Source organism: Bos mutus, chromosome 9 (genome assembly GCF_027580195.1).
Source record: "Bos mutus isolate GX-2022 chromosome 9, NWIPB_WYAK_1.1, whole genome shotgun sequence".
Lineage (NCBI taxonomy): Eukaryota > Metazoa > Chordata > Mammalia > Artiodactyla > Bovidae > Bos > Bos mutus.
In genome coordinates this window covers 95,739,816-95,766,449 of record NC_091625.1, presented here as the reverse complement: position 1 = coordinate 95,766,449, position 26,634 = coordinate 95,739,816, and the positions used below count along the sequence as shown (strand labels likewise).

The 26,634-nt window shown below is 45.0% G+C and overlaps 2 protein-coding genes and 2 non-coding genes across 4 annotated transcripts; 3 read left to right on the top strand and 1 right to left on the bottom strand.

The window, feature by feature from the left end:
- The first annotated feature begins 154 nt into the window (after positions 1-154).
- Positions 155-11,174, top strand: TCP1 (t-complex 1). The gene is made up of 12 exons (XM_005900389.3): positions 155-424; positions 2,045-2,130; positions 2,326-2,454; positions 3,523-3,620; positions 3,990-4,100; positions 4,406-4,587; positions 4,978-5,104; positions 9,062-9,237; positions 9,559-9,682; positions 9,964-10,156; positions 10,248-10,411; positions 10,879-11,174. The coding sequence occupies exons 1-12, from the start codon at positions 361-363 to the stop codon at positions 11,093-11,095; spliced, it is 1,671 nt and encodes a 556-aa protein (XP_005900451.1). The 5' UTR covers positions 155-360; the 3' UTR covers positions 11,096-11,174.
- Positions 3,775-3,911, top strand: LOC138989261 (small nucleolar RNA SNORA29). The gene has a single exon (XR_011465505.1). It is a non-coding gene; the product is annotated as a small nucleolar RNA SNORA29 (small nucleolar RNA).
- Positions 9,746-9,875, top strand: LOC138989258 (small nucleolar RNA SNORA20). The gene has a single exon (XR_011465502.1). It is a non-coding gene; the product is annotated as a small nucleolar RNA SNORA20 (small nucleolar RNA).
- Positions 11,083-26,634, bottom strand: ACAT2 (acetyl-CoA acetyltransferase 2). The gene is made up of 9 exons (XM_005900390.3): positions 26,474-26,634; positions 25,606-25,740; positions 21,776-21,957; positions 20,230-20,347; positions 14,462-14,605; positions 13,559-13,681; positions 12,739-12,893; positions 12,185-12,295; positions 11,083-11,484 (listed from the first exon to the last, which is right to left on the bottom strand). The coding sequence occupies exons 1-9, from the start codon at positions 26,526-26,528 to the stop codon at positions 11,314-11,316; spliced, it is 1,194 nt and encodes a 397-aa protein (XP_005900452.2). The 5' UTR covers positions 26,529-26,634; the 3' UTR covers positions 11,083-11,313.

Here is a 26,634-nt window from a genome sequence, read left to right as displayed (position 1 = left end):
TCGAGTACCTCCTCCCTTTAGCGGTCCAAGATACTGACTTCCGCTCTCCTACCTTCGCGCCCTTCTCATTCGCTCTCTAACTGGGCGAACGTGCTGCGACCGCCCCTTCCGTCTGCTCACTTCCGGCGCGCTCTCGCTTCTCCACCTTCTTCCCCGTCCTGCCCCGCGGCGCGGCCCGGCAAGGTCTGTGTCTGGGGAGGGGAGAGGCTGGGAGCGGCGTTCCCAGCAGCCCCCGCGAGCGACGTCGCTCGGGTCCTTTCCACGCCGTCGCGGCTGCAGTGGCCACCGCCCGGCCCGGGGACCGTGAGACGCTGGTTGCCCGCGGTGTGAGGGAAACTCGACGTGCGCCCCGCCGCCAGGATGGAGGGTCCTTTGTCCGTGTTCGGGGACCGCAGCACTGGGGAGGCGATCCGCTCCCAGAACGGTGAGGGTCTGAGCGAGGCCTAAGGCGGGCCCGCGGAGGTGCGCGTCCCCCTCACCCCCGCCTCGGCCTTGGCTGCCGTCTTCGTGGCTTCCCTTCTCTACCCCCCGACAGGGCCCCTGGGAGTGGTGGGTGGCCTCTCCGTCCCGCGGCAGGTCTCCGCCGAGGGCGTAGCGCGGTTTGACCGGATGCTGCGGAGGCCGGGGGCTGGGAGAGCGAGTTCCGCGCACCGGCACGTGCCGCCGCACCTCCAGTCCCTGCCGGCCGGGCCCCTGCGCCCGCCCTTTTGTTTCGGTTCTAGTCCAGAAAGGCGTCTCTGGGTCTCGTTTTATGGCCGTTAACCAGACAGAATTATCTCTAACTGCTTTGTTTTTGTATTATTGATGAGTGCGTGACCATAGACTTCAGATGACTTGCACATTGTTCAGTCGCTCAGTCGAGGCCCAACTGTTTGCGACCCCGTGGATTGCAGCACGCCAGGCTTCCCTCTCCATCACCAACTCTCGGAGCTTGCTCAAACTCGTGTCCATCGATTTGGTGATGCCATCCAACCATCTCATTCTCTGTCGTCCCCTTCTGCCTTCAGTGTTTCCCAGCATTAGGGTCTTTTCCAGTGAGTCAGTTCTTCGCCTCAGGTGGCCCAAGTATTGGAACTTCACTTTCAACATCAGTTCTTCCAGTGAATATTCAGGACTGATTTTCTTTAGGATTGACTGGTTTAATCTCCTTGCAGTCCAAGGGACTCTCAAGAGTTCTCCAGCACCACAGTTCAAAAGCATCAATTCTTCGGTCGCTCAGCTTTCTTTATGATCCAACTCTCACATCTGTACATGATTACTGGAAAACCCATAGCTTTGACTAGACAGACCTTTGTCGGCAAAGTAATACCTCTGCTTTTTAAGATGCTGTCCAGGCTGATCGTAGCTTTTCTTCCAAGGAGCAAGCGTCTTTTAATTTCATGGCTGCAGTTACCGCCTGCAGTGATCTGGGAGCCCCAAAGAATAAAGTTTGTCACGTTTCCGTTGTTTCCCCATCTATTTGCCAGAAAGTGATGGGACCGGATGCCATGATCTTAGTTGAATGTTAACATAAGCGGTACTTAAAATGAGTTTATCTAGTAAACTTTAACCTGTTAAAGCATTTGTTGTTGAGTCGCTTGAAGTCACAGATCTTGTGAATCTTACCAGTTGAAATCAGTCAGTCTTACCGTTATTTGATAGATTATTGATTTTTGTCGTGGGCAAATTTGAAGTATAGTCAGAACATTCGAATTACTAATTTTTTTTAAATAACTTTTTTTTTAACTTGCCAGAATCTGAAAAAGGCTGGTATCTTTTTGTTTTGTGTGGAGTGGCAGAATCTGCAGTGAGGACTAGTAGGTGATTATTTTTTCTTTAAAGCGATGAAGTGAGTACTCTTAATAACACTTGGTGTCTGTCTGCAGTTGAATTAAAACTGTATATTACTGGGTGCTCTCTCCTTACATTAGACTTTTGGTTGATTTTCAGATTAGGACAGATTAGATAAATTTGAAAATTCAGAGGCTGTCATTTACTTCTTTTAGACCAAAATGATTGTCTCTTGGGATCTTGAGTTTTCAAAAAAATTTTTTTGTATTTACAGTCATGGCTGCAGCTTCAATTGCCAATATTGTGAAAAGTTCTCTTGGTCCAGTTGGCTTGGATAAAATGTTGGTGGATGACATTGGTGTGAGTATATGTCTACACGTAATGTTCATTACTTTAAAGAATAAGTTCATGAATATCTCACTTGTGTTTGTCAGAGTGCTGGTATTGGAAGGTATACAGAAGGTGAATGTATCATAACAGGGTTGGGCTAATTTAGGGGATAGTCTCTTTTTGTGGGTGATTATGTCATTTTTTTCTCCCCTGGAAATTTCTTAGGATGTAACCATTACTAATGATGGTGCAACCATCCTGAAGCTACTGGAGGTAGAGCATCCTGCAGCCAAAGTTCTCTGTGAGCTAGCAGATCTGCAAGACAAAGAAGTGGGAGATGGGACCACCTCCGTGGTAGGTAAAGACTGCTAACTGAGGACTAGTGTTTTTTTCCCCCCTAAAATCAAAGTTTCAGAAAATAAAGCCCTAACCATAAGTAAGTCATTTAAAGGAAAAAAAAAAATGTTTTCTTTTTCTCTTACAACCTGAGGCGCAGAAGAAATTCCTAAAACCTTACCAAGTATTTAAAAAAAACAAGATGTTTCTATATTTTAAATGCTGACAAGTGAACTCATGAGTTCAAACGGGAGTTTGAGAGAGTTGGTAAACATGATCAATAACATGATATAAACGCCTTGAAGATCACCCAGCACACTGATGTAGTAGAAACAATATTTTATGAGGGGAAAAAATAATAATTTGCTGTCTTAAAAAAAAGCATTGGTTTGTGGGGAAATGTTTAATCTCTAAGCCATGAAAGAATGGAATCCACCTCTTCTGAAAGAATGATCTTTGCTAAGTAACTTGTACATGATACCAAAGCTTTTTAAATACAATTAATTTTCCCCCAAAAGATGCAGGCAAGAATTTTAAAGTCTTTTTGATTAAAGCGTAATTTTTGGTCTCCGTAAAAGGATGATTTTCTAAATAACAATCTAAAATAGTACAGATCAGGCATTTCCTGGTAGTCTAGTGGTTAGGACTCCCAGGCTTTCACTGCTGAGAGCCTGAGTTCAATCCCTGGTCCAAAAGCTAAGATCCCAGATGCTGAGTGGAGTGTCCAAAATAAATAAATAATTAAACAGTGCAGATCATTTAATTGTCAGGCTCCCCATTTAGCTTATGTTGAAAGCTATGTAAGCACTTCATCTTGAAAAGGAATGAATGAATTGTCTCTACTGTTCTACTGCAGAACTAGCTTATTCTAGTTAAGAGCCAGAACAGTTTGCTGACTCCTATCTGGCTTTATCCATTTCCATATGAGATACTGTGTAGGGTTATCTTTTTCTGATTTCTAATAAGGAGTTAATCTCTTTGCCCCTATCATTCTCATTATTATTATCTGATGTGTGTTAGTATTTGTACATACGTGTTGCCCATAATGTCAGGATAACATGAGAGCAATGGATGTTTTCTCTGCAGGTTATTATTGCAGCAGAACTTCTAAAAAATGCAGATGAACTAGTCAAACAGAAAATTCATCCCACATCAGTTATTAGTGGCTATCGACTTGCTTGCAAGTAAGATTGTTACATTCAGAAAAAATTTTATTTGTTGTTTGATGTAATAGTTTAGAGTCTCTGTTCTTTGAATTTTCCAGTTGATGACTATACTTTGATAAAGCTGTGTTTTAGTGTATGTGTGGTAACACTTAACTAGGGCCAGTATCCCTTTTTTCCCATTTGACTACCACATTATCTCCTGATAGATTTTAGTGGCTATGCTTGTGGGATAGATAAGAACTGCCGTGATCTGAAGAGGGGGGATTTGCTCGTGTCCTCCTCCTATATGAAATGGCTGAACAGAGCATTGATGCCCTAAATATTGTGACACACTGATAAAACAAGATTCTGAGTAGTGAATTGTTTTCTCCCCCACACTTCAAACAGGGAAGCAGTGCGTTATATCAGTGAAAATCTGATTATTAACACCGATGAGCTTGGAAGGGATTGCCTGATTAATGCTGCTAAGACATCGATGTCTTCCAAAGTCATTGGAATGTATCCTTGTGATGGTCTAATAAAGTTTAGGCTTTTTAAAAGTAAAACCCTGTGTTAGTTTTTGTGCCAGATGATGCTGTATTGAAGTTGCCTAATTTTCCTTTTTCCGCGGGGAAGGGTAATACAAAGTATTGTGAAAGTAGTGTGCAGATGGTGATAAACAGTTTTCTAACATTTCAGTGGCATATATGATGCTTGTTTCTTTGGTGAGATTGCTAAAGGGAAGTGCCTTTGTGTTACCCTTGATTTTCATGGGCGCCCACTATCCATCCCAAGTCTCTTGTTTTCCTTAACTGCTGGCTTAGAAATGGTGATTTCTTCGCTAACCTGGTGGTAGATGCTGTGCTTGCTATTAAATACACAGATATCAGAGGCCAGCCTCGCTATCCAGTCAACTCCATTAATGTTCTGAAAGCCCATGGCAGAAGTCAGATGGAGAGTATGCTCATCAACGGCTATGCTCTCAACTGTGTGGTGGGATCCCAGGGTAAGGCTTGTGATTTCACTTTGTCATATAACCATTGTGCTAAAGGATAAAGCTAGCTATTTGTGGATTATCTACTCCATCTTCAGATGAACTGTCCAACATGTGTACTTTTATTCTTTAGTGAAGCCCAGAGATAAAGGAAATGGTACATCGTGTTGCCAGTTTCTTTGTAATGTAATTGCATATGATTAAGAAAGATGCCAATTAAAAGAAAGCACATGTGTTTAATGTCATGAGTGTTAGTTTATAATGTTAAAAGTAATAAAATCTAAATTTGTGTGTTTACCTATAATGATTTAAAATCTGTGCAGTTCTTTCTAAGGATAGGTGTGTTTTATAAAATATAGCATTGTTAATTGTAAAGGTACTTAATGTTGTGTTCAATTTTAGGCATGCCCAAGAGAATAGTTAATGCAAAAATTGCTTGCCTTGACTTCAGCCTGCAGAAAACAAAAATGAAGCTTGGTGTACAAGTGGTTATTACAGACCCTGAAAAACTGGACCAGATTAGACAGAGGTACGTTGAGAGATTCATTTTTGACCTTGGGAAAGGCATGTTTGTAAATTACTGTCAAAGGATAAACTAAAAAGTCTAATGGGTAGCAGGGTATGGTAGATTATGCAACTGGACTTTTTTTTTTCCAACTGTGAATATCTTCAGTCGCTCAGTCATGTCCGACTCTTTGCGACCCCATGATTGCAGCATACCAGGCCTCCCTGTCCATCACCAACTCCTGGAGTTCACCCAAACTCACGTCCATCAAGTCGGTGATGCCATCCAGCCATCTCATCCTCTGTCGTCCCCTTCTCCCCCTGCCCCCAATCCCTCCCAGCATCAGTCTTTTCCACTGAGTCAAGTCTTTACATGAGGTGGCCAAAGTATTGGAGTTTCAGCTTTAGCATGAGTCCTTCCAAAGAACGCCCAGGACTGATCTCCTTTAGGATGGACTGGTTGGATCTCCTTGCAGTCCAAGGGACTCTCAAGAGTCTTCTCCAGCACCACAGTTCAAAAGCATCAATTCTTTGGCACTTAGCTTTCTTTATGGTCCAACTCTCACATCCATGCATGACCACTGGAATAACCATAGCCTTGACTAGATGAACCTTTGTTGGCAAAGTAATGTCTCTGCTTTTCAATATGCTATTTAGGTCATAACTTTCCTTCCAAGGAGTAAGTGTCTTTTAATTTCATGGCTGCAATCACCATCTGCAGTGATTTTGGAGCCCCCAGAAATAAAGTCTGGCACTATTTCCACTGTTTCCCCATCTATTTCCCATGAAGTGATGGGACCAGATGCCATGATCTTCGTTTTCTGAATGTTGAGCTTTAAGCCTACTTTTTCACCCTCCTCTTTCACTTTCATCAAGAGGCTTTTTAGTTCCTCTTCACTTTCTGCCATAAAGGTGGTGTCATCTGCGTATCTGAGGTGATTGATATTTCTCACTGCAATCTTGATTCCAGCTTGTGTGTCTTCCAGCCCAGCGTTTCTCATGATGTACTCTGCATATAAGTTAAATAAGCAGGGTGACAATATACAGCCTTGACGAACTCCTTTTCCTATTTGGAACCAGTCTGTTGTTCCATGTCCAGTTCTAACTGTTGATTCCTGACCTGCATATAGGTTTCTCAAGAGGCAGGTCAGGTGGTCTGGTATTCCCATCAGACTTTAAAAATTAACATTTTTAACCAAAGTCTAATTATATTACCTAAACTGCCAGGGAAATTAGAAAATGTGGTGACAGTGTCTTAAGAGAGATTGGGGTAATAGATGAAAACTGACATTGTCAGGTACTAGGCAGTGCATATGGTCTTTAACTACTGGTTGACATGCTAGAGAGCTAGTGTACCTTTTTTATTTTTTTGCTGTGCTGGGTCTTCGTTGCAGTGCGCCAACATTGCAATGGTTTCTCCTCTGGTATCTAAAGGTGTCCTTTTTTCCTTCAAAGGCAGGTTCCTTTAGAATAAGTGTGTGAGATCCTGTTCCCTTCTGCTTTTACAGTCTTGCTTCATTGATTATTCTTGCTGAACTGCATATTCAATACTGACTCTATTCTTCATTCCTTTCTAGATTCCTCTTGTAGCTCTCTTATCCTTAACTATTGTAAAAGCCTCTTGAATCTGCCTGCAGTACAGGAGACCTGGATTCAATACCCAGATTGGGAAGATCCCCTAGAGAAGGGATTGGTTACCCACTCCAGTTTTCTTGCCTGGAGAATCTCATGGACAGAGGCGCCTGATGGGCTACATATAATCCATGGGGTCGCAAAGAGTCAGACATGACTGAGCAACTAATACTTTCACTTCACTTGTAGCTCTTTTATCCTTAAATATAATAAAAAAGCCTCTTGTGTACACATCCTATTGCAGTTACTCCCTGTCCTTCCTCATTTCTGTATAGCCAGATGTTAGAAGAGTGATTGGCACAAAAACTTTTCTGGTGTTTTATTTCTTATGCCCTTTTCAGCTCCTCCAGTGGAGAACCGCTTGCTAAGATCACTAGTGACCACTGCTGTGAAGCTCACTACACACATCCAGTTTCACTTGATCTTTATCAAGCCTTTGGCTACTTTTGAAAAACTTGGAGGTTGGAGCAGCATTTTGCTTCTGCATCATCTGTCCTGTGCCTGGGCCACTGCATCCTTTGTACCGGAGACTTGGAATCTGTTTCTTGGAGCTTGAATTGATTGAATGTTTTTTAAGCATCTCAAAGTCATTATGTCTAAAATTGAACTTGTGATGATACCCCCAAAACTGCTCTTTGCTGTTTTAGTTAGGGACCCCTCTACTGAGGAAGAAGACTAGGAAATGTCCTTAACTCCTTTTTTTCCTTTTCTCTGCTAACCTATCAAAGACCACTTGATGTCTCTCTGTAAATCAAATCTCAAACTCACCCACTTTTCGTTTCCATTTTCTTGCCCAAGCTGTTCCAGGGGTATCAAGCTGGTCATCTTGGTTCCTGTCTCATCACCTCCAAGGCTGTTTCCCACAGAGCAGCCAAGTTGATCTTACCCCTTGCAAGGCCAGAGCCTTTTGGAGGTTTCCCATCACTCTGGGTTAGTTCAGTTCCTTATCTGCTCTTTGCACTGTGGTCTAGCACAGCCGAAACCAGAATCCACCAAGCTCCTTCTCTAAGAGCTTCAGCCCCTAAGAGTAGAATGTTCCTTCCTCTGCCCAGAACATTCTCTGCCTGCTTGTTTTGACTGGCTAATTTTTTTTTACTTGTTTTTCAGTTGGTAACTTTCAGAGATGCTTCTCTTTCCCCCTCAGTCTGAATTATGCTGTCCCTTGAGTTACTGCAGTTTGTCTTCCTGGGGCTTACCACATTTTCTAACTATGTATTAATACGTCTTAAAGTGTAAGGTCTGTAAAGGTAGAGGCTGAATGATTTAGTTTCATGGCTTTGACATACATACAGTATTTGTCTAGGATGTAGAGAGGTTTATTGTGAGGTTCATCTTTAACTCATTTCACTTTATAAAGATTCTTTGATCTTGAGACTTGCCTAGTGGTTCAGCAATTAAGACTCCAAGCCTCTACCACAGGGGACTCGGGTTTGAGTTCACCAGGGGGTCAGTGAACTGCAAGTCCACATGCTGCACGGTGTGGCAAAAGAAAAAAGATTCTCTGTTCTTTGAATAAGTAAATATTTATTGACTGTTTTTCAGATCTGTGTATCCCGTAGTTTGCCTGTAATTCCCATGCAGTTTCACCTGAATATCATGGGGGCTTCAGATTCACCTTGTTGAAAACCGAACTCTTTTTTTCTCATCTTGCCCCCAACCTGTTAGTATTTATTTCACTCCAGAAATCAATCGCTGAATCTCCCAGTCACCCAAGCCATAAGCTTTGCCTTCTCTGTTAAGGCCATCTGTTCACATCAGATAGACTCATCTCCAGTTATTGCCTCAGAGTGTCTTCATTCTTTCATCCTTTGAAAACACAGATTGATACTACTACTCTCGCTTTAAAATATTAAAAAGAAAAAAAAAAACTTATCAATTCAGACTCTGACATTGCTACAGAGTTCTTCATTTTCTGTTCCTACCTGGAGTTCCAACTCTGGACCCCTCAACTCCAGACTGTCAAGCTTTCCTTGTCCCCCTGCCAGCCTGGACACGTGGCTCTCGTGTGCTTGTCCTCCCTGCATTGCATTGTGTATTGCAAGTGACACTGGCCTTCGAGTTTGCTTGATGGTCTTGTCTCCCTACCAGGTCCGTCAAGCTTCCTTTCTTAGGCGCCATTCTTGGTTAGAAACTAAAGTTGGGGTGGGGAGAGCTAACTGGTATTTAATTCCTTGAATTTTTCTGTAAATTGGACTGATGTAAGTTCTGCTCATAGAAGGGAGAGACTCATTAGTATCATTTAATCTGTAGTTACTTTATGAAAAATATTTAATGGAAGTTCAAGCTTTATGTAATAGTAAAAATACAGAAGATAACTTTGGGTTACTACTCAAGTACTGCATTTTTGTAGAGAATCTGACATCACCAAGGAGCGAATCCAGAAGATCCTGGCAACTGGTGCCAACGTTATCCTAACCACTGGTGGAATTGACGACATGTGTCTGAAGTATTTTGTGGAGGCTGGTGCTATGGCAGTTCGAAGAGTTTTGAAAAGGGACCTTAAACGCATTGCTAAAGCTTCCGGAGGTATGTCTCCTGCAGCTGTCACGTTCTTTTTACGTTGGATGGTAAGATAAGCAGATCCAGAAAACTTCCTTAATGCTTTGTGTACAAATGTGTGCAATCTTTTGTGCATTTGTAACTGGGAAAGTTCTTCAGTGTTCTTCACCTCGAAGTGACATCGTTCTCTTAGGATAGGATGGTTCCTTGAATGTCTTACTGTAAGCCTTAAACTTGAGATTATGTGTCACTTCTATGGTAGATTCCATGTTTCTGAATGTTTAAAGCAGGGTTGAAAATATTCACGAGAGAACAGTGCTTACAGGTGTTTATAATTATTTTTAATAGCAACTGTTCTGTCAACGCTGGCCAATTTGGAAGGCGAAGAAACTTTTGAAGCTTCAATGTTGGGACAAGCAGAAGAAGTGGTACAGGAGAGAATTTGTGATGATGAACTGATCTTAATTAAAAAGTAAGAGCTACTTCATACATTGTAAGGCTGTACAGATTTTAGTATTGAGTAAAAACAGATCACCTTCCCATTTATTTGCTGCTATAGTCCTTCAGTGATATGAGCAGTTATACGCATGGGATAAAACAATACTGGGCCCTTGTAAATGGAGGTGAAGTTACCATTTCATCTCTTCTCCATGGTCTAGACATTGCTTCCCTGTCTAAATGTCCTGTGTAAGTAGTAGTGAATTTCTTCATGGACTTATTACTGTTAAAGACTATCGCTGTTGTTTTAAATAGCACTAAGGCTCGTACCTCTGCATCGGTCATCTTACGTGGCGCAAATGATTTCATGTGTGACGAGATGGAGCGCTCCTTACACGATGCCCTTTGTGTGGTGAAGAGAGTTTTGGAGTCAAAGTCTGTGGTCCCAGGTGGGGGCGCTGTAGAGGCGGCCCTTTCCATTTACCTGGAGAACTACGCGACCAGCATGGTGAGAACACCCTGAAGCCTGTTCTGGTTCATAAGCTGCTGCTTTGGGTTTTCTTTCTTTTGTGAAGACACCTCATTGTCTTTCCTCTTAGGGCTCCCGGGAACAGCTCGCTATTGCGGAGTTTGCAAGATCTCTTCTTGTTATTCCTAATACTCTGGCAGTTAATGCTGCCCAGGACTCCACAGATCTGGTTGCAAAATTAAGAGCTTTTCATAACGAGGCTCAGGTTAACCCAGAACGAAAAAATCTAAAATGGTAAGCATACGCTCCCTTTTTCATTGTCATTTGTGTATCATATACGGTAGTTTGGTTTTTCTTCTTAAACTCATTAAGGGGGTGACTAGTGATTACTAGCATTGGTGTGTCTTAGTTACCAAATGATTCCTCACCTCTCTCTAGGTAGTCATTTACGTACAGTAGGAAGGTTCCCCAGAAAGAGGAAGTTATTTTTGGGTGGTCCATGCCTATTTTTAAGCAGCCTCCCTTTAAGATACTAAGTGGCATTTAGAAATATTTGACTTCCACCTAGGCTTTCTACACCTCTTTCAGTGATGAATTTGTATATCCATAATTAGTTACTTAAAGGGATCTGCCCTCAGGTTTCCCAAGGTTAACATTTTAATGGAATAGCTGGCATTTGTAAGCCAGCTTTTAAAGAGGTAAAATGGGATGGATACGAATTACGGAAGAGGCTGTTCAATTGTTTTTTTCCTAAATTGCAGGATTGGTCTTGACTTGGTCAATGGTAAACCCCGTGACAACAAACAAGCAGGGGTGTTTGAACCAACCATAGTTAAAGTTAAGAGCTTGAAATTTGCCACTGAAGCTGCAATTACCATTCTTCGAATTGATGATCTTATTAAATTACACCCAGAAAGCAAAGATGATAAGCATGGAGGTTATGAAGATGCTGTTCACTCTGGAGCCCTTGATGCCTGATCTGTTTTATTTATGACAATGTTAGATGCAGCTTGCTTGTACCTCGAATATTACACATTAAAATGCAACAGGCTGCCGAGTCTTGTGTTCCTTGTGAAGTGGGAGATAGTTTCCACCCTCACTTTGGTCCTCTGGTTTCACATGACTTAGTATTATTAGTAAAAAATGCAATTGTGGTTTTAGTTTAACTCAGCCTAATTAGCTGTTGGGCAGCAGTTTCACCCTCTCTGAACACACATTGCTATTCCCATCCCACCCCCAATGCATAGGGCAGCAACACCACGATGTCCACCCTTGCGCTCCAGTGTGTGTAACAGGGTGACAAGAATCCGACAGCCAGATGCTCCAAGAGGATGGCCCAGGGCTATGGCTCCTCCTTCAGTGTTGACCTGAGGGGCAGAAAGATTTGTGTCATTTATAGTTTTCTCTGGACATAAAATCATTAATGTCATACCAGTAAACTACCTTCTCAAATTCTGTTTTTACTTCAGTTGCTTAGGAAGTGATTTTACCCTTGTACCATTCATTCTGACTAGTTTAAAGGATTTTAAATACGGGAATTCTTCGGCAGTCCAGTGGTTAAAACGCCACCCTTCCACTGCAGGAGGTTGCTGGTTTCAGTCCCTGGTCAAGGAGCTATCCCACAACAAAGATTTAAAATGCACTCTTTCTGTGGGAAGTGAACTAATGCAGGTAAGTTTTTTGCCTTAGGAAGCAAAAAAATGTCACCTTCCCTGGAGTCCCAGTAGGAACCCACCCAGTGCCCACCCATTACTGTATGGCCAAGACTTGGGACATAGCCTGTATTCTGGTGTTGACAGCCTTAAAACTGGGGCTTCCCAGGTGGTGCTAGTGGTAAAGAATCCACCTGCACTGCAGCAGAATGCCAGAGACCTGGGGAAGATCCCCTGGAGGAGGGCATGGTAACCCACTCCAGTATTCTTGCCTGGAGAGCCCCATGGACAGAGGAGTCCATGGGGTCACAAAAAATCAGACACAATGTAGCACGCTTGTACGCACAGCTGCATGCAATTTCTTGCACTGTGAACATTCATTTGCAAGTTCTCAGGATTGCTTGGTTATGCTTACCTTCTCTGGGTTTAATCCAAGTTCTTTAGCTATTGCAACAGAGAGGGCTGCAAAGGCTTCATTGATTTCAAATACATCAACATCCTCCAGCGACCACCCTGCTTTTGCAACCTAAAGGAAAGGTTAAATTGAACAGAGGTTTAAGAACTCAGGCGGAACCATTCTTTGTTGTAGATGTAAAAGCAGGATATATACTGTGTGATGAAGGATCTCCTAAAAACTGCCCAGTTAATCTGAACCAGTTACATTTGTTAGGTCCGCATGAGGTTATGGAGCACGTGATCCAAATGTTGGCTGCTCTTTTAGTAAAGAACAGCGAAAACTAGATGAATAAGCACATTTAAGGCTAATTGGAAGGCTCAGAGACACGCAGGTGAAACCTGATAGGAATAAAGATGAAAACAAAATCAAGCCTCGTCTCAGCATTTTGGAGTGGGAAGGATCTGAGCAAAGGTTTGAAGAAGACAGAAATAAAGCATTTACAAGTTACGGGTGTGCTCCCATAGAGGTTTTGGCGACAAAGGACAGGTACCAACACTGAAAATTAAACTCACAGCTTGCTTTATTGCTGGAATTGGTCCTATTCCCATAATCGAAGGCTCCACACCTGCTTGTGCCCAGGAAACTATCTGTGCTAAGGGTGTGAGCCCACGGTTGCCAGCTTCCGACTTCTTCATAAGAACCACTGCTGCAGCACCGTCATTAATTCCTGTAAATAGGAAGCCATCCTCGTTAAGTAGCTGTGTCTACTTTCTCTAACACCAGGAGACGTGAGTTAAGTCAGCCTTAACACATCTTGGCAAAGTCATGTACTGTTAGGCTTTACAGTGTAATTAGAAATGGTAGGTTTGCCAATCTGATACAACTGATTACAGAACATTTCCACGGGAGAAAGAACAGGAAGATGGAAGCACTGGAGGACAGGAGGTTAATGAAGTGGAAGAAGTAGCCCAGACATCACAGAAGGTAATCGGAGTTTCTGGTTTTGGAAAAGCACAAAGGTAGTAGATAAAATCTGATTGGCTTTTTTCATGTGTATGTCCCGTTAGGATACTGCAGGGAAGCCAAATCCATTTTTCGGTATATTATATATGAGTCTAATATAAAAAACAAATGGTCAAACCTACATTTTTCCCTAAAGCAACTGAAACAAGATTTTAGAATAACTTGTACAGGAACCTCTTTGGTGGCCCAGTAGTCAGGACTCAGTGCTCCCAATGCAGGGGGCATGGGTTTGATCCCTGCTTAGGGAACTAAGATCCCACGGGCCACAGGCACAGCCCCCCCCACCCCCATCCAAAAAAGAAGAATCTTAGTACATGGTACTCCTTGCAGAAGATGGTATTCCCCAAACCGCCCTTCAAATAATCTAACCTGAAGCATTAGCTGGGGTGACAGTTCCTGTTCCATCCATAAGGAAGCAAGGCTTTAGCTTAGACACGGCCTCCATGTTGCTCCCATGGCGAGGAAACTCATCTGTTTTAACTTCAGTAAGACCTGAAAAGAAAATAAATGACCCAAGATTAGTACAAAGATGGCAGTCAGGGTACTAGAAATGATGGATTCCTCAAATGTGATACAGAAAGATGCACATTTGGAAGAAAAATTTATTATAAAATACTTCTAATAGAAAAGTCCACAGTAATACAAATTATTGTGACATTATATTAGTACCGTCTTCAGTGTTTTCCATACCAATACAGCCCTTTCTGAGGAAGGCAGTCACAGGGAGTTCTTCATGTAAGAGGTTGCTAAGGTTTGGGGTATAGGTCTTGGCTGGTTATAGCTGATTGGGTCTAGGGTGTCAAAGCCAGTCTCTCACAAAGGCTGGACATAATTGATGTCAGTCAGTAAAAGAACTTGACCGTTGTGTTGGAGAAGAGCTAAGTAACCCCAAAAGATGACACCCTCAAGAAATATGAAGCGCACATAGAAGCAACAGAAATTAATGGACAGTCGCTTCTGAAGAGAGAACTGGTAGGGGCAGAAAGGTGGGCTGCTGCCTTCCCCGGGGGCCAGCACGCCTGTCTCGTTAACCGCTGTACCTACACAGCCTCGGGGAGACCGCGGGCCAGGAGAGCCTCCTCCCCACCTCATGTTCAGATTGACCCTGAATACAGCTTTTCTTTGCATCCTGAGAGACATAACTAAGATAACAATGCACAGACATTCCTGTATGGTATCCTTTGGACTATTAATGCTTTTCTTATAGACTAGTAATGATTGCCTTATAGACAGCCCTGTTGACCTTTAAACCTTTACGATTGACACACCCACCTTTTTTAGAAGACACAAAAACTGGTACGATCTCTTTGTCAAAATGGCCCGCCTTCTGTGCATGCTCTGTCCTGTTTTGGGACAGAACTGCAACCTTGTCCTGGTCTTCTCTACTCACTTGCCATTGTTTGGCCACATTTTCAGCTGTGAAAGAAAAACAAACATTTTCAGGACGGCTTCTGGCGCTGGCTCAAGCACTGATGGCCAACACCGGCGGGCCCGCTGGTGCGCTGAGACAGTCCTCTGTGGCACTCCTGCCTCCCGCCAGGTATGGAAAGGTTGCAAGGATTCTTAAGAAGCCGTTTTCTTTCTTTGCTGCCTTCCTTCTGCTTTCCTTTCTATAAAATACCTTTCAGAAATTTCCTTCTTGCTGCTTCACCAATTGTTCCTATTTTTTGGCCCCATTTGCCTTCTCATTTGGTTTCTGAACCGTTTGATGGAAAGTTGTAGGTATCATGCCCATTTATCTCTAAATTTTAACGTCAGTGTATTATTTCCCCACAAGAAAAGCCAGCTTCTTACATAACCACAGCTACCAAAATCAGGAAATGCAACACTCATAAAATACTGTTATCTCCACGCTCAGTCTACAGTCAAGGTCCACCTGTTGTCCCAGGGATGCCCTTTATAGCTAATTTGTTCAGTATCATCCAATCCATGATCACACACTGCATTTCACTGTCAATCTCTTCAGTTTTTATTTGCAACTGGTCCTCAGCATATCTCCATGTTTCTTAACCTTGGTATTTTTGAAGGGTAGGGGCCAGTTCCTTTGTCAGATGTCACCAATCCTGATTTTCCTGATGTTTCCTCAAGATTAGATAACACATTGGAATATAACATTAGAATATTCTAACGCATTAGAATATAATGTGGGAAAGTATTGGATGATGATATTTTTCATTTTTACATTTTTTCATGTATCTTATCAGGATACATGTTGGAGTTTATCTCAGGTTATGTCAACTTTGCTCACTTGATTAAAGTGATATCCACCATATTTCTACACTGTACAGTATGTGCAGTGTATTAAGTGTGCAATAGCACTATAAAAAAACAATGTACATATCTTAATTTAAAAATACCTTATTGTTAAAAACACACTAACCATCATCTGAGCCTTGGAGCAAGCTATAGTGGTAATACCAAAGATCAAACCTCCCTGTTTCCTATTTTGTCGATATTGTTTTGGCTTGCTGCTGATGCTGCAGCTAAGTTGCTTCAGTCGTGTCCGACTCTGTGTGACCCCATAGACGGCAGCCCACCAGGCTCCCCAGTCCCTGGGATTCTCCAGGCAAGAACACTGGAGTGGGTTGCCATTTCCTTCTCCAATGCATGAAAGTGAAAAAGTGAAGTTGATCAGTTGTGTCCGACTCCTAGCGACCCCACGGACTGCAGCCCACCAGGCCCCTATGTCCATGGGATTTTCCAGGCAAGAGTACTGGAGTGGGTTGCCATTGCCTTCCCCAATTGTTTTGTCTTATTCTAGGTCAAATGGTTATTCAGATCACCATAATGAATCAGATCAGATCAGTCGCTCAGTCGTGTCCGACTCTTTGCGACCCCATGAATCGAAGCACGCCAGGCCTCCCTGTCCATCACCAACTCCCGGAGTTCACTGAGACTCACATCCATTGAGTCTGATGCCATCCAGCCATCTCATCCTCTGTCGTCCCCTTCTCCTCTTGTCCCCAATCCCTCCCAGCATCAGAGTCTTCCAGTGAGTCAACTCTTCCCATGAGGTGGCCAAAGTACTGGAGTTTCAGCTTTAGCATCATTCCTTCCAAAGAAATCCCAGGGCTGATCTCCTTCAGAATGGACTGGTTGGATCTCCTTGCAGTCCAAGGGACTCTCAAGAGTCTTCTCCAACACCACAAAAGCATCAATTCTTCGGCACTCAGCCTTCTTCACAGTCATACATGACCACAGGAAAAACCATAGCCTTGACTAGACGAACCTTTGTTGGCAAAGTAATGTCTCTGCTTTTGAATACGCTATCTAGGTTGGTCATAACTTTCCTTCCAAGGAGTAAGCGTCTTTTAATTTCATGGCTGCAGTCACCATCTGCAGTAATTTTGGAGCCCAGAAAAATAAAGTATGACACTGTTTCCACTGTTTCCCCATCTATTTCCCATGAAGTGATGGGACCGGATGCCATGATCTTCGTTTTCTGAATGTTAAGCTTTAAGCCAACTTTTTCACTCTCCACTTTCACTTTCCTCAAGAGGCCTTTTAGTTCCTCTTCACTTTCTGCCACAAGGGTGGTGTCATCTGCATATCTGAGGTGATTGATATTTCTCCCGGCAATCTTGATTCCAGCTTGTGTTTCTTCCAGTCCAGCATTTCTCATGATGTACTCTGCATATAAGTTAAATAAACAGGGTGACAATATACAGCCTTGACGAACTCCTTTTCCTATTTGGAACCAGTCTGTTGTTCCATATCCGGTTCTAACTGTTGCTTCCTGACCTGCATACATATTTCTCAAGAGGCAGGTCAGGTGGTCTGGTATTCCCAACTCTTTCAGAATTTTCCACAGTTTATTGTGATCCACACAGTCAAAGGCTTTGGCATAGTCAATAAAGCAGAAATAGATGCTTTTCTGGAACTCTCTTGCTTTTTCCACGATCCAGTGGATGTTGGCAGTTTGATCTCTGGTTCCTCTGCCTTTTCTAAAACCAGCTTGAACATCAGGAAGTTCACGGTTCACATATTGCTGAAACGTGGCTTGGAGAATTTTGAGCAGTACTTTACTAGCATGTGAGATGAGTGCAATTGTGTGGTAGTTTGAGCATTCTTTGGCATTGCCTTTCTTTGGGATTGGAATGAAAACTGATCTTTTCCAGTCCTGTGGCCACTGCTGAGTTTTCCAAATTTGCTGGCATATTGAGTGCAGCACTTTCACAGCATCATCTTTCAGGATTTGGAATAGCTCAACTGGAATTCCATCACCTCCACTAGATTTGTTCGTAGTGATGCTTTCTAAGGCCCACTTGACTTCACATTCCAGGATATCTGGCTCTAGGTCAGTGATCACACCATCGTGATTATCTGGGTCATGAAGATCCTTTTTGTGCAGTTCTTCTGTGTATTCCTGCCATCTCTTCTTAATACCTTCTGCTTCTGTTAGGTCCATACCATTTCTGTCCTTTATCGAGCCCATCTTTGCATGAAATGTTCCTTTGGTATCTCTGAATTTCTTGAAGAGATCCCTAGTCTTTCCCATTCTGTTGTTTTCCTCTATTTCTTTGCATTGATCGCTGAAGAAGGCTTTCTTCTCTCTTCTTGCTATTCTTTGGAACTCTGCGTTCAGATGTTTATATCTTTCCTTTTCTCCTTTGCTTTTCACTTCTCTTCTTTTCACAGCTATTTGTAAGGCCTCCCCAGACAGCCATTTTGCTTTTTTGCATTTCTTTTCCATGGGGATGGTCTTGATCCCTGTCTCCTGTACAATGTCACGAACCTCATTCCATAGTTCATCAGGCACTCTATCTATCAGATCTAGGCCCTTAAGTCTATTTCTCACTTCCACTGTATAATCATAAGGGATTTGATTTAGGTCATACCTGAATGGTCTAGTGTTTTTCCCCACTTTCTTCAATTTAAGTCTGAATCTGGCAATAAGGAGTTCATGGTCTGAGCCACAGTCAGCTCCTGGTCTTGTTTTTGCTGACTGTATAGAGCTTCTCCATCTTTGGCTGCAAAGAGGGCGCGCTAAAGCGCAGCCGAGAGGAGCCACCCCACATCCGAGGTCAGGGGCAGAAGCCGGGAGGACCCCATACCCGAAGGGCGGCGGCCAAGACGAGTTACCTCACGTCGGAGGTCAGGGGCAGTGGCAGAGAGTACCAGACTGCGACGGTGCAGGAACGGCCTAGAGGAGCTACCCCGCGTCAGAGGTCAGGGGCGGCCAAGAGGAGATACCCGGCATCCGAGGTCAGGGGCGATGACGAGAGGAGTTACCCTGCGTCCGAGGTCAGGGGCAGCGGCCAGGAGGAGATACCCCATGCCCCAAGCCCAAGGCCAGGGACGGCGGGCAGGAGGAGCTACCCCACGCCCCCACCCCTGAGGCCAAGGGCGGCGGACAGGAGGAGCAACCCCACGCTGGAGGCCAGGGGCTGTGGCCGGGAGGACCAACCCCACGTCCAGGGAGCCATGGCTGCGCGGGCACAGGAGGGCCTAGAGAAGCTATCCCACGTAGGTCAGGAAGGGCGGCGGTGAGGAGATACCCTTCGTCCAAGGTAAGGAGCAATGGCTGTGCTTTGCTGGAGCAGCCGTAAAGATATCCCACACCCAAGGTAAGAGAAACCCAAGTAAGATGGTAGGTGTTGCAAGAGAGCATCAGAGGGCAAACACACTGAAACCATACTCACAGAAAACTAGTCAATATAATCACACTAGGACCACAGCCTTGTCTAACTCAATGAAACTAAGCCATGCCCATGGGGCAACCCAGGATGCGCGGGTCATGCTGGAGAGATCTGACAGAATGTGGTCCACTGGAGAAGGGAATGGCAAACCACTTCAGTATTCTTGCCTTGAGAACCCCATGAACAGTATGAAAAGGCAAAATGATAGGATACTGAAAGAGAAACTCCCCAGGTCAGTAGGTGCCCAATATGCTACTGGAGATCAGTGGGGAAATAACTCCAGAAAGAATGAAGGGATGGAGCCAAAGCAAAAAGAATACCCAGCTGTGGATGTGACTGGTGATAGAAGCAAGGTCCGATGCTGTAAAGAGCAATATTGCATAGGAACCTGGAATGTCAGGTCCATGAATCAAGGCAAATTGGAAGTGGTCAAACAGGAGATGGCAAGCGTGAACGTCGACATTCTAGGAATCAGCGAACTGAAATGGACTGGAATGGGTGAATTTAACTCAGATGACCATTATATCTACTACTGCGGGCAGGAATCCCTCAGAAGAAATGGAGTGGCCATCATGGTCAACAGAAGAGTCCGAAATGCAGTACTTGGATGCAATCTCAAAAACGACAGAATGATCTCTGTTCGTTTCCAAGGCAAACCATTCAATATCACAGTAATCCAAGTCTATGCCCCAACCAGTAATGCTGAAGAAGCTGAAGTTGAGCAGTTCTATGAAGACATACAAGACCTTTTAGAACTAACACCCCAAAAAGATGTCCTTTTCATTATAGGGGACTGGAATGCAAAAGTAGGAAGTCAAGAAACACCTGGAGTAACAGGCAAATTTGGCCTTGGAATACGGAATGAAGCAGGGCAAAGACTAATAGAGTTTTGCCAAGAAAATGCACTGATCATAACAAACACCCTCTTCCAACAACACAAGAGAAGACTCTATACGTGGACATCACCAGATGGTCAACACCATAATGAATACAATAATGAAAAGACAGTTGAAATATTGCAAGCCTTGCGGGTGGATGAAAACCTGATTGTGTACTGCAACGAATACAGAGTTCGATACCAGAAGTACTAGCTTATCTCTGATTTTGCCTTTGCCACAAAGCCACTATTTGTGAGCCCTGTTTCTTCATATGATAAAATGAGAGATTGACCCAGAGGAACTCTGAGGCTCTTCCCACCACCAACTTCCGACAATCAAGGAGTCACAAAGGAGAGAGGGAATATTTCCCCAACATCAAATGGGAACTATCCCCGTCATCATGGATACAAAATGATGAGGACTCGGTCCCTACCCTTAAAGAGGAAAAGCACCTGCAAAACCAAATGTTAGAGACCTTTTAACCTTTCTACAGTCGGGATGTTTTCAGCCGCGTCCGTCTGACCTGTAATGCCCATGTGATAGTTGTGGAATGCGTCAGTGAGCCCGTCACAAAGTATACTGTCAGCCAGCGGTGTTTCCCCAATCTTGACTCCCGTCCTCAAGTGAACCAAATGAGGAGCCTGGAAACAAGAAATACAGATGGATTAGGCGTGGCTGTAACTAGTCCTCTCCTTAGGCTCTCCTCAAAACCATCCAGTGGTTCCTCAGTCTTCACCGAGTCCCCCTTGTGACCTTTCTCCATTCCAGCCCATCCTCCTCACCACCGAGGGCCCAGGGCCTGAAGACCCCTGGAATTAATAGGCTACTCCACCCCACCTGCCCTTGGAAACCCACCTGTAACTCTCTTCCCTATGCATTTGCAGCTTTCCATCAAATAAACCTATGAATATTGTCCTATTTCTTTAAAAAGCTCATTTATTCTTCCAAAGCAACCAGCAATTTGTTACACAAAGAACTGATCAATGGGCTTAAGTGATACTAACAATGTGTTCCTTATTTCGATGGGACGTACAATGCCTAGAGTGAGAATAATCAGGTTGCCTGATTAACCGATGGGGAGAGATTTCTCAGTGGAGGGATTTCAAAGGATTTCCTTTTGAAAGTGAAAGTCGCTCAGTCGCGTCTGACTCTTTGCAACCTCATGGACTATACAGTCCATGGAATTCTCCAGGCCTGAATACTGGAGTGGGTAGCCTATCCCTTCTCCAGGGAATCTTCCCAATCAAACCGGGGTCTCCTGCACTGCAGGGAGATTCTTTGCCAACTGAGCTATCAGGGAAGCCCCCTCTCAACTCCTACCAACTCAACAGCAGCTAGAAAGGAAAGACTGAAGAGTCTGAAGATCTCTATTTTGAGTCCTGGCTCTGGACCTCAGTTTCCTTAACTGTAAATTGGGAATAAAGCCCAAACCAAGGGCTGTTATGACCGCATGTGTGAAAGCACCCCATGAAGCACCACACAGGTGCTGCTACGGCCCCACCAGAATCACTCTGCACTTGCTGCGCTCACCCTGTCTCCTCCCAGGCCTGAGCAAGGAGGGCTGAATCGGCCTCTGCCCAGGGGTTCCCCAGGGGAGACCTTGAATTGCTGCAGGAAGCAGGGGATACACGTTTTCCTTTTCCCCCACTGTGTCAGCGGGAGGGATGGAACTTGGTGAAGCCAATCCCACCTGGCAAGCCCACTGGAGATGGGCACCACTCAGTGGGTCCTCTCTTCCACATTGTGTACCTACAAAAGGTCGACAGGCTGTGGTCCCCAGGAATACCCTTTGTCCCGTGCAGGAAGGTGAGCGCAACATCTGGTTTTTGACTTTTCCTCACAATGAGAAAGAAATGTAAAACTAAGGACATCACACTGGTTGACCAGCTTTTTCTTCACTTGAATTTCCCAATCACTGTGAATAATTAACATGCAGGCAGGGATCAAGGTTCAATTCAAATTTTTCTTGCTCCCTGTTTGGTTCCAGCTTTCAGACCATCAGTCGACCCTGCTGTGGCAATGCACAGAATTCCTCAGTGAGTGGGATGCCATCTCTTCAGAGGCCTTACCTTGCTCATATTTTCCATGCCTCCTGCAACAACAATGCTGGAGTCTCCTATCCTTATCGACTGGGCTGCGAGGCACACGGCTTTCAGGCCTGACCCACAGATCATTTGGCAGCTCCATGCAGGAACAGAGTAGGGGATTCCTGCACCCACACTGGCCTGTCGAACAGGGTTCTGCCCACAGCCTGGAAGAAGAATCACAGAGGCCACTCAGCAGCCAAAGAGAAAGACAGCATGTTGGGATGAAAGTGCATGCAGAGTTCAAGAGGCTGCCAACTGGGTCTCCGGCCACTTCCCAGCCAAGTCAAGTTCCTGAGAGAGGCAGAGAATTGTATGGACCTGTCCCGGTCTGAGCCCTGAATACATATTCTCTTGTGCTGTACCATAGAAACTTCATGAATATAAGCTTCCTCCTCCACAAAGTTATTAATACTGTAAGAAGGAACTGTCTTCTTGATCTTTTGCTTGATCTTTTGATCAAGTGTGTACTTGAATGAGCACACATGGAAAAAAAATAGGGCAGAAATTTGGCATTATTCCTGTTTTTCACTAGGGCTGTTTGCTTTCTTCATCATGGCTTAAGATACCTGGGAGGGTAAGCGTGCACGTGTGCTCATTCGAGTCAGTCGTGTCCAACTCTTTCCAAGCCTATGGCCTGTAGCCCACCAGGTTCCTCTGTCCATAGCATTCTCCAGACAAGAATCCTGGAGTGGGTTGCCATGCCGTCTTCCAGGGGATCTTCCCAACCCAGGGATTGAACTTGCGTCTCCTGCATTGCAGGCAAATTCTTTACCCCCTGAGCCTCCTGGAAAGCCCGGGAGGATTAAGAGGGTTAAACCTCTACTAAGGTTTAACCTCTTAGTAGGAAGTTAAACTTAGGAAAGTTTCCTCTACTTAGGAAACCTCTACTAAGAAGCACCTCTTTACTTGCTTAATATTGATCACACCATGATTAACTGGTTATATAACAAGACACGTACAAAATCAGAACTGACAAATATTTTTCCACAATTCAATTGTGGGCACTTCCTTCAGGGAAGGAAGTATGTATTTATTCATACATGCTGCTGCTAAGTTGCTTCAGTCGTGTCCGACTCTGTGCGACCCCATAGACGGCAGCCCACCAGGCTCCCCCGTCCCTGGGATTCTCCAGGCAAGGACACTGGAGTGGGTTGCCATTTCCTTCCACATAAGTATGTATAAATAAGTATGCATTTATTCATAATCCCCATCTTTAGGTGCGTGCATGCTCAGTTGCTCAGTGGTGTCTGACTCTTTCCAACCCCATGGACTGTAGCCCACCAGGCTCTTCTGTCCATGGGATTTTTCCAGGCAAGAATACTGGAATGGCTAGCTATTTCCTACTCCAGAGGATCTTGCTTAAAGTTAAGAAATGAGTGCCAAACAGAATTAATTAATGGTCTGCATTTAGCAGAAAGTGAACTCAGTGAGAATTGAGGATTTCCATCTAACATGAACATTGTTTGTCAGTTGATAATGTCTGGTGCCGGGAGCCGGTGAGGCATTCCAGTCGTGACAAAGGTCATGAGGAAGAAGGCTCAGCATACGCAAAGGCGGGATCGAGCCTCAGGAGTCCCCGGATATTCTCGAGCATGTGCCCCCCAAAAACCAGAGTCTGCCTACTTTATTGCTTTGTGCTCTCACCTCTGACTTTACTGGGGGCTGTCCCCTACCACCATCTCGCTCTCTCTGTCAAAGAGTTAACTTACAGCTCCAATTAATAAAGTTCCTGGGCAATTAGGAGTGTTTAAATCCAAACCCCTCAGATGACTCTCTAACTTGCCTGACAAGTTACCCGGACTCCTACAGCTATGCATATGATTGTTTACAGTCTCACGGGAAGCTTAAGATATTCAAATAGCTTAGAGCCTCTCAGAGAGTTAGAAACTGTCAGAATAAGACTAGTAAAGGATTTCATTGATGAGCCAATGCTTGTTGCCAAGTTTTCACATCCCCTGAATTGTATCCTTGAATGTGTATTAATTAATATAGTTGGTATGTAGAAAAAATAAGTAGTGGCCTTGGTGTTAGTAACTTTAGACCCTTAAGGTAATAAATTCTTTCCTTTGTTGTAAACCCATTACACATCCGCCCTATAGGAATGCAATTTTATCTTCGGAAGATGGCGCCAAACCTTAAAATAATTACTCTAAGAGAAGATAAGTCTTTGTTGATAAGTCCTTGTCAAGAGTCATAAAATGTTAATAGGCCTTCTGGCCAGAAGATGATGTAAATCACCTAAACCATTTGTATACGATAAATTTGCAGGAAAGAAACCCTGGTTTTTTGATAAGGATCAAAAACTGCTGACTTTGCATCCCCTATTATCCTCTATGTGTAACTTAGAGTATATAAGCCCCTGTTAAAAATAAAGCTACGGGCCTTGCTCACCAGCGCTTGGTCTCCCCATGTCTTTCTTTTCACATTCTGGCTGAAGTCTCCATCTGGAGTGCGGAACCCACCACGCTTACTAATTATGCCTGGGCTTCTAAGACCCACTCGAGAAGGTGTCTAGGGTGGGGCACCTTCCGCTATTCGAGAGGGCGCCTGCGGCCTACTTAAGTGGTGCAAACTTCTTGTCTTGAAGTTTTATTGGTCTCCCGCGTAAACCAAGCTACTCAGCCTCTTTTCTCCACTGAATTTTCCTACTGAGCTATCCTCATTCTATTACTCTTATATCTCTAATTAGCATATAAATAGTCGCCTAGGCCGTCTCTCCTTCGAACACCCTGCATCAGCCGGGGCAGGACCCCGGCAGTCTGGAGTGCAGCAGTTGCTCAGTAAATATTAGTTACACAACGGTGGAGGGGACCGGGGCTTAAAGAGTAGGACAGATCTGGGTTCAAGGCTGTGATCCTGTATTCGTTACTCAGTCTCTCAAGAGGAGAAAAGTGATGTGGAAGAGGTAACAGAGAAACCTGGAGTGGAGGACCCTACGGCAACGGAACAAGTCTGAGCTTGGGTCTGGGAAGAAAGGAGGCAGTGTTCCAAAAAATGAGTTAACACCTGAGGGTGTGACTCAAACACTTCAATGCCTTGGAAAGTCAGGAGAAAAGTAATGTGCTTCAACCTTAAAGCCCATGAGGACAAAGTGAAAAAGGAGAACTAGGAAGAGGAACTAACTACAAAACTGCAAAGTAAATGTACAGAAAAATGGTTTGGGTCTCGGATACAGTAAGGACAAAAGTTGGCCGTGAGTGTGACACCATTATCACTAGGAATAATTAGAATTTATTGTGCTTCTGAATGAGCACTAGTTATGGATAACTAACTTGGAATTGTCAGTGGGTGTGGGCCTGTAAACCTAGTGGGAATCAGAAGTGAGTTGGAACACTCCTGAGATTCATCTACAGCAGCCCCTCCAGGGGTGATGCACCCTTCTCTGGGAGCCACCCACCAGGCCAGCACAGAAGTGAACCCGGTGCAGGCCAAGGACTGACTTGTGCCGGTGGAGCCCTGTCCCAGCACCCAGCACAGAGCGGGACACAGAAGAAGTCAATGCATTTTTATTGAATGTGAGAAACTAGGGAAATACAGAAGGCCCTGCATCCTCTCCCATACCTCAGGCTGGTCCTGCCTCTAAAGAATGAAAAGGCAGCGGAGGACGGAGATGTAGGATCGACCAGGAAACGTATATTAAAGACCCTCGGGTTAAGTTGGAGAGAAGCTACTGATGGGGCCTGGCAGAAGGCGACAGGAGACATTCTAATAGATGAAATGCATAGAGGCAAGAACACATGTTTCTGTGTGTGAAGTAGGGAGCAGGGGGAGGAGAGGTTATTGCTTCCAATAACCCTGATCTAGGCAGTTACCTGCTGCCAAAACGTGTCCAAATATGACCTCCGAGACCTCTTCGGGAGCCACAGCGGCCCTTTTCAGGACCTCTCTGATGACAGTTGAGCCCAGGTCATGGACAGGAACGGTCGATAAGGCACCATTGAAGGAGCCTAGAACAGAAGGGAAGACGAGGTCGATGGAGAGGGAGCCTGGGGCGCTGGGGGAGCCGGCGGGCCGGTGCTTTTTCCCTCGGAAAAGACGCCCCACTACGGGCAGAGAGAGGAGCGCGGGGGACGCGCAGCAGTCGAATCCCAGGCAGGCAGTCCCCAGTGTGTGCGGAGAGACTGCGGACCCGCGGGAAACCTACCCATTCACTCCCCCAAATCCGAGCTTGATGGGCGCGGGCAAAAGCTTCCCTAACAAAAGAAGGCGCCCACTCCAGCGTGCCCAGGGCCTTTGAAATCTATATACCGCTAAGGACATTAGGACAATTCTAACTCTCCTTTTAAGCTACGCGACCCCCTTGCCCGGCGTCCCCCACCCGCCCCGCGCCAACTCAGACCACCCAGCGACCCCGCCCCCTGTGGCCACAAGGCTGAGATGGTGCTTCCCGTGGCTGGCCAATCAGGGGGCTCGCGGCAAAGCGTCTTTCCCCGCCAACCAATAGGAGGGCAAGGAGCCGCGGTGGCCCTACCCAAGACGCCAATCAGAACACTCAGATGAGAGCGAGCGAGGAATGGGCAGGGAAGGCAGGCCGGCCGCAGAGGCGCGAGGCGCGGGGTTCTGAGCGTCCCGGAGGCCCTGTGGTGGGTGGGTTGAGGGTGCGGCGGAAGGCGGTCCCCACGAGCAGGCCAGGCCTAGCTCACGGCTCAAACCCCACGCCAGGTCCGTCTTTCCACTCACCTATGATGGTGCGCGCCGCCGAGACGATGACCACCGGGTCCGAGTCTGCACTCATCCTGCCGCACAATCGCCTCCCGAGCAGCTCCTATGGGCCCCAGAACAGCCGGCTTAGTGAACCAAGGGGGCCAGCTCCGCCGCGGATATACCGCGCGGCAGGGCGG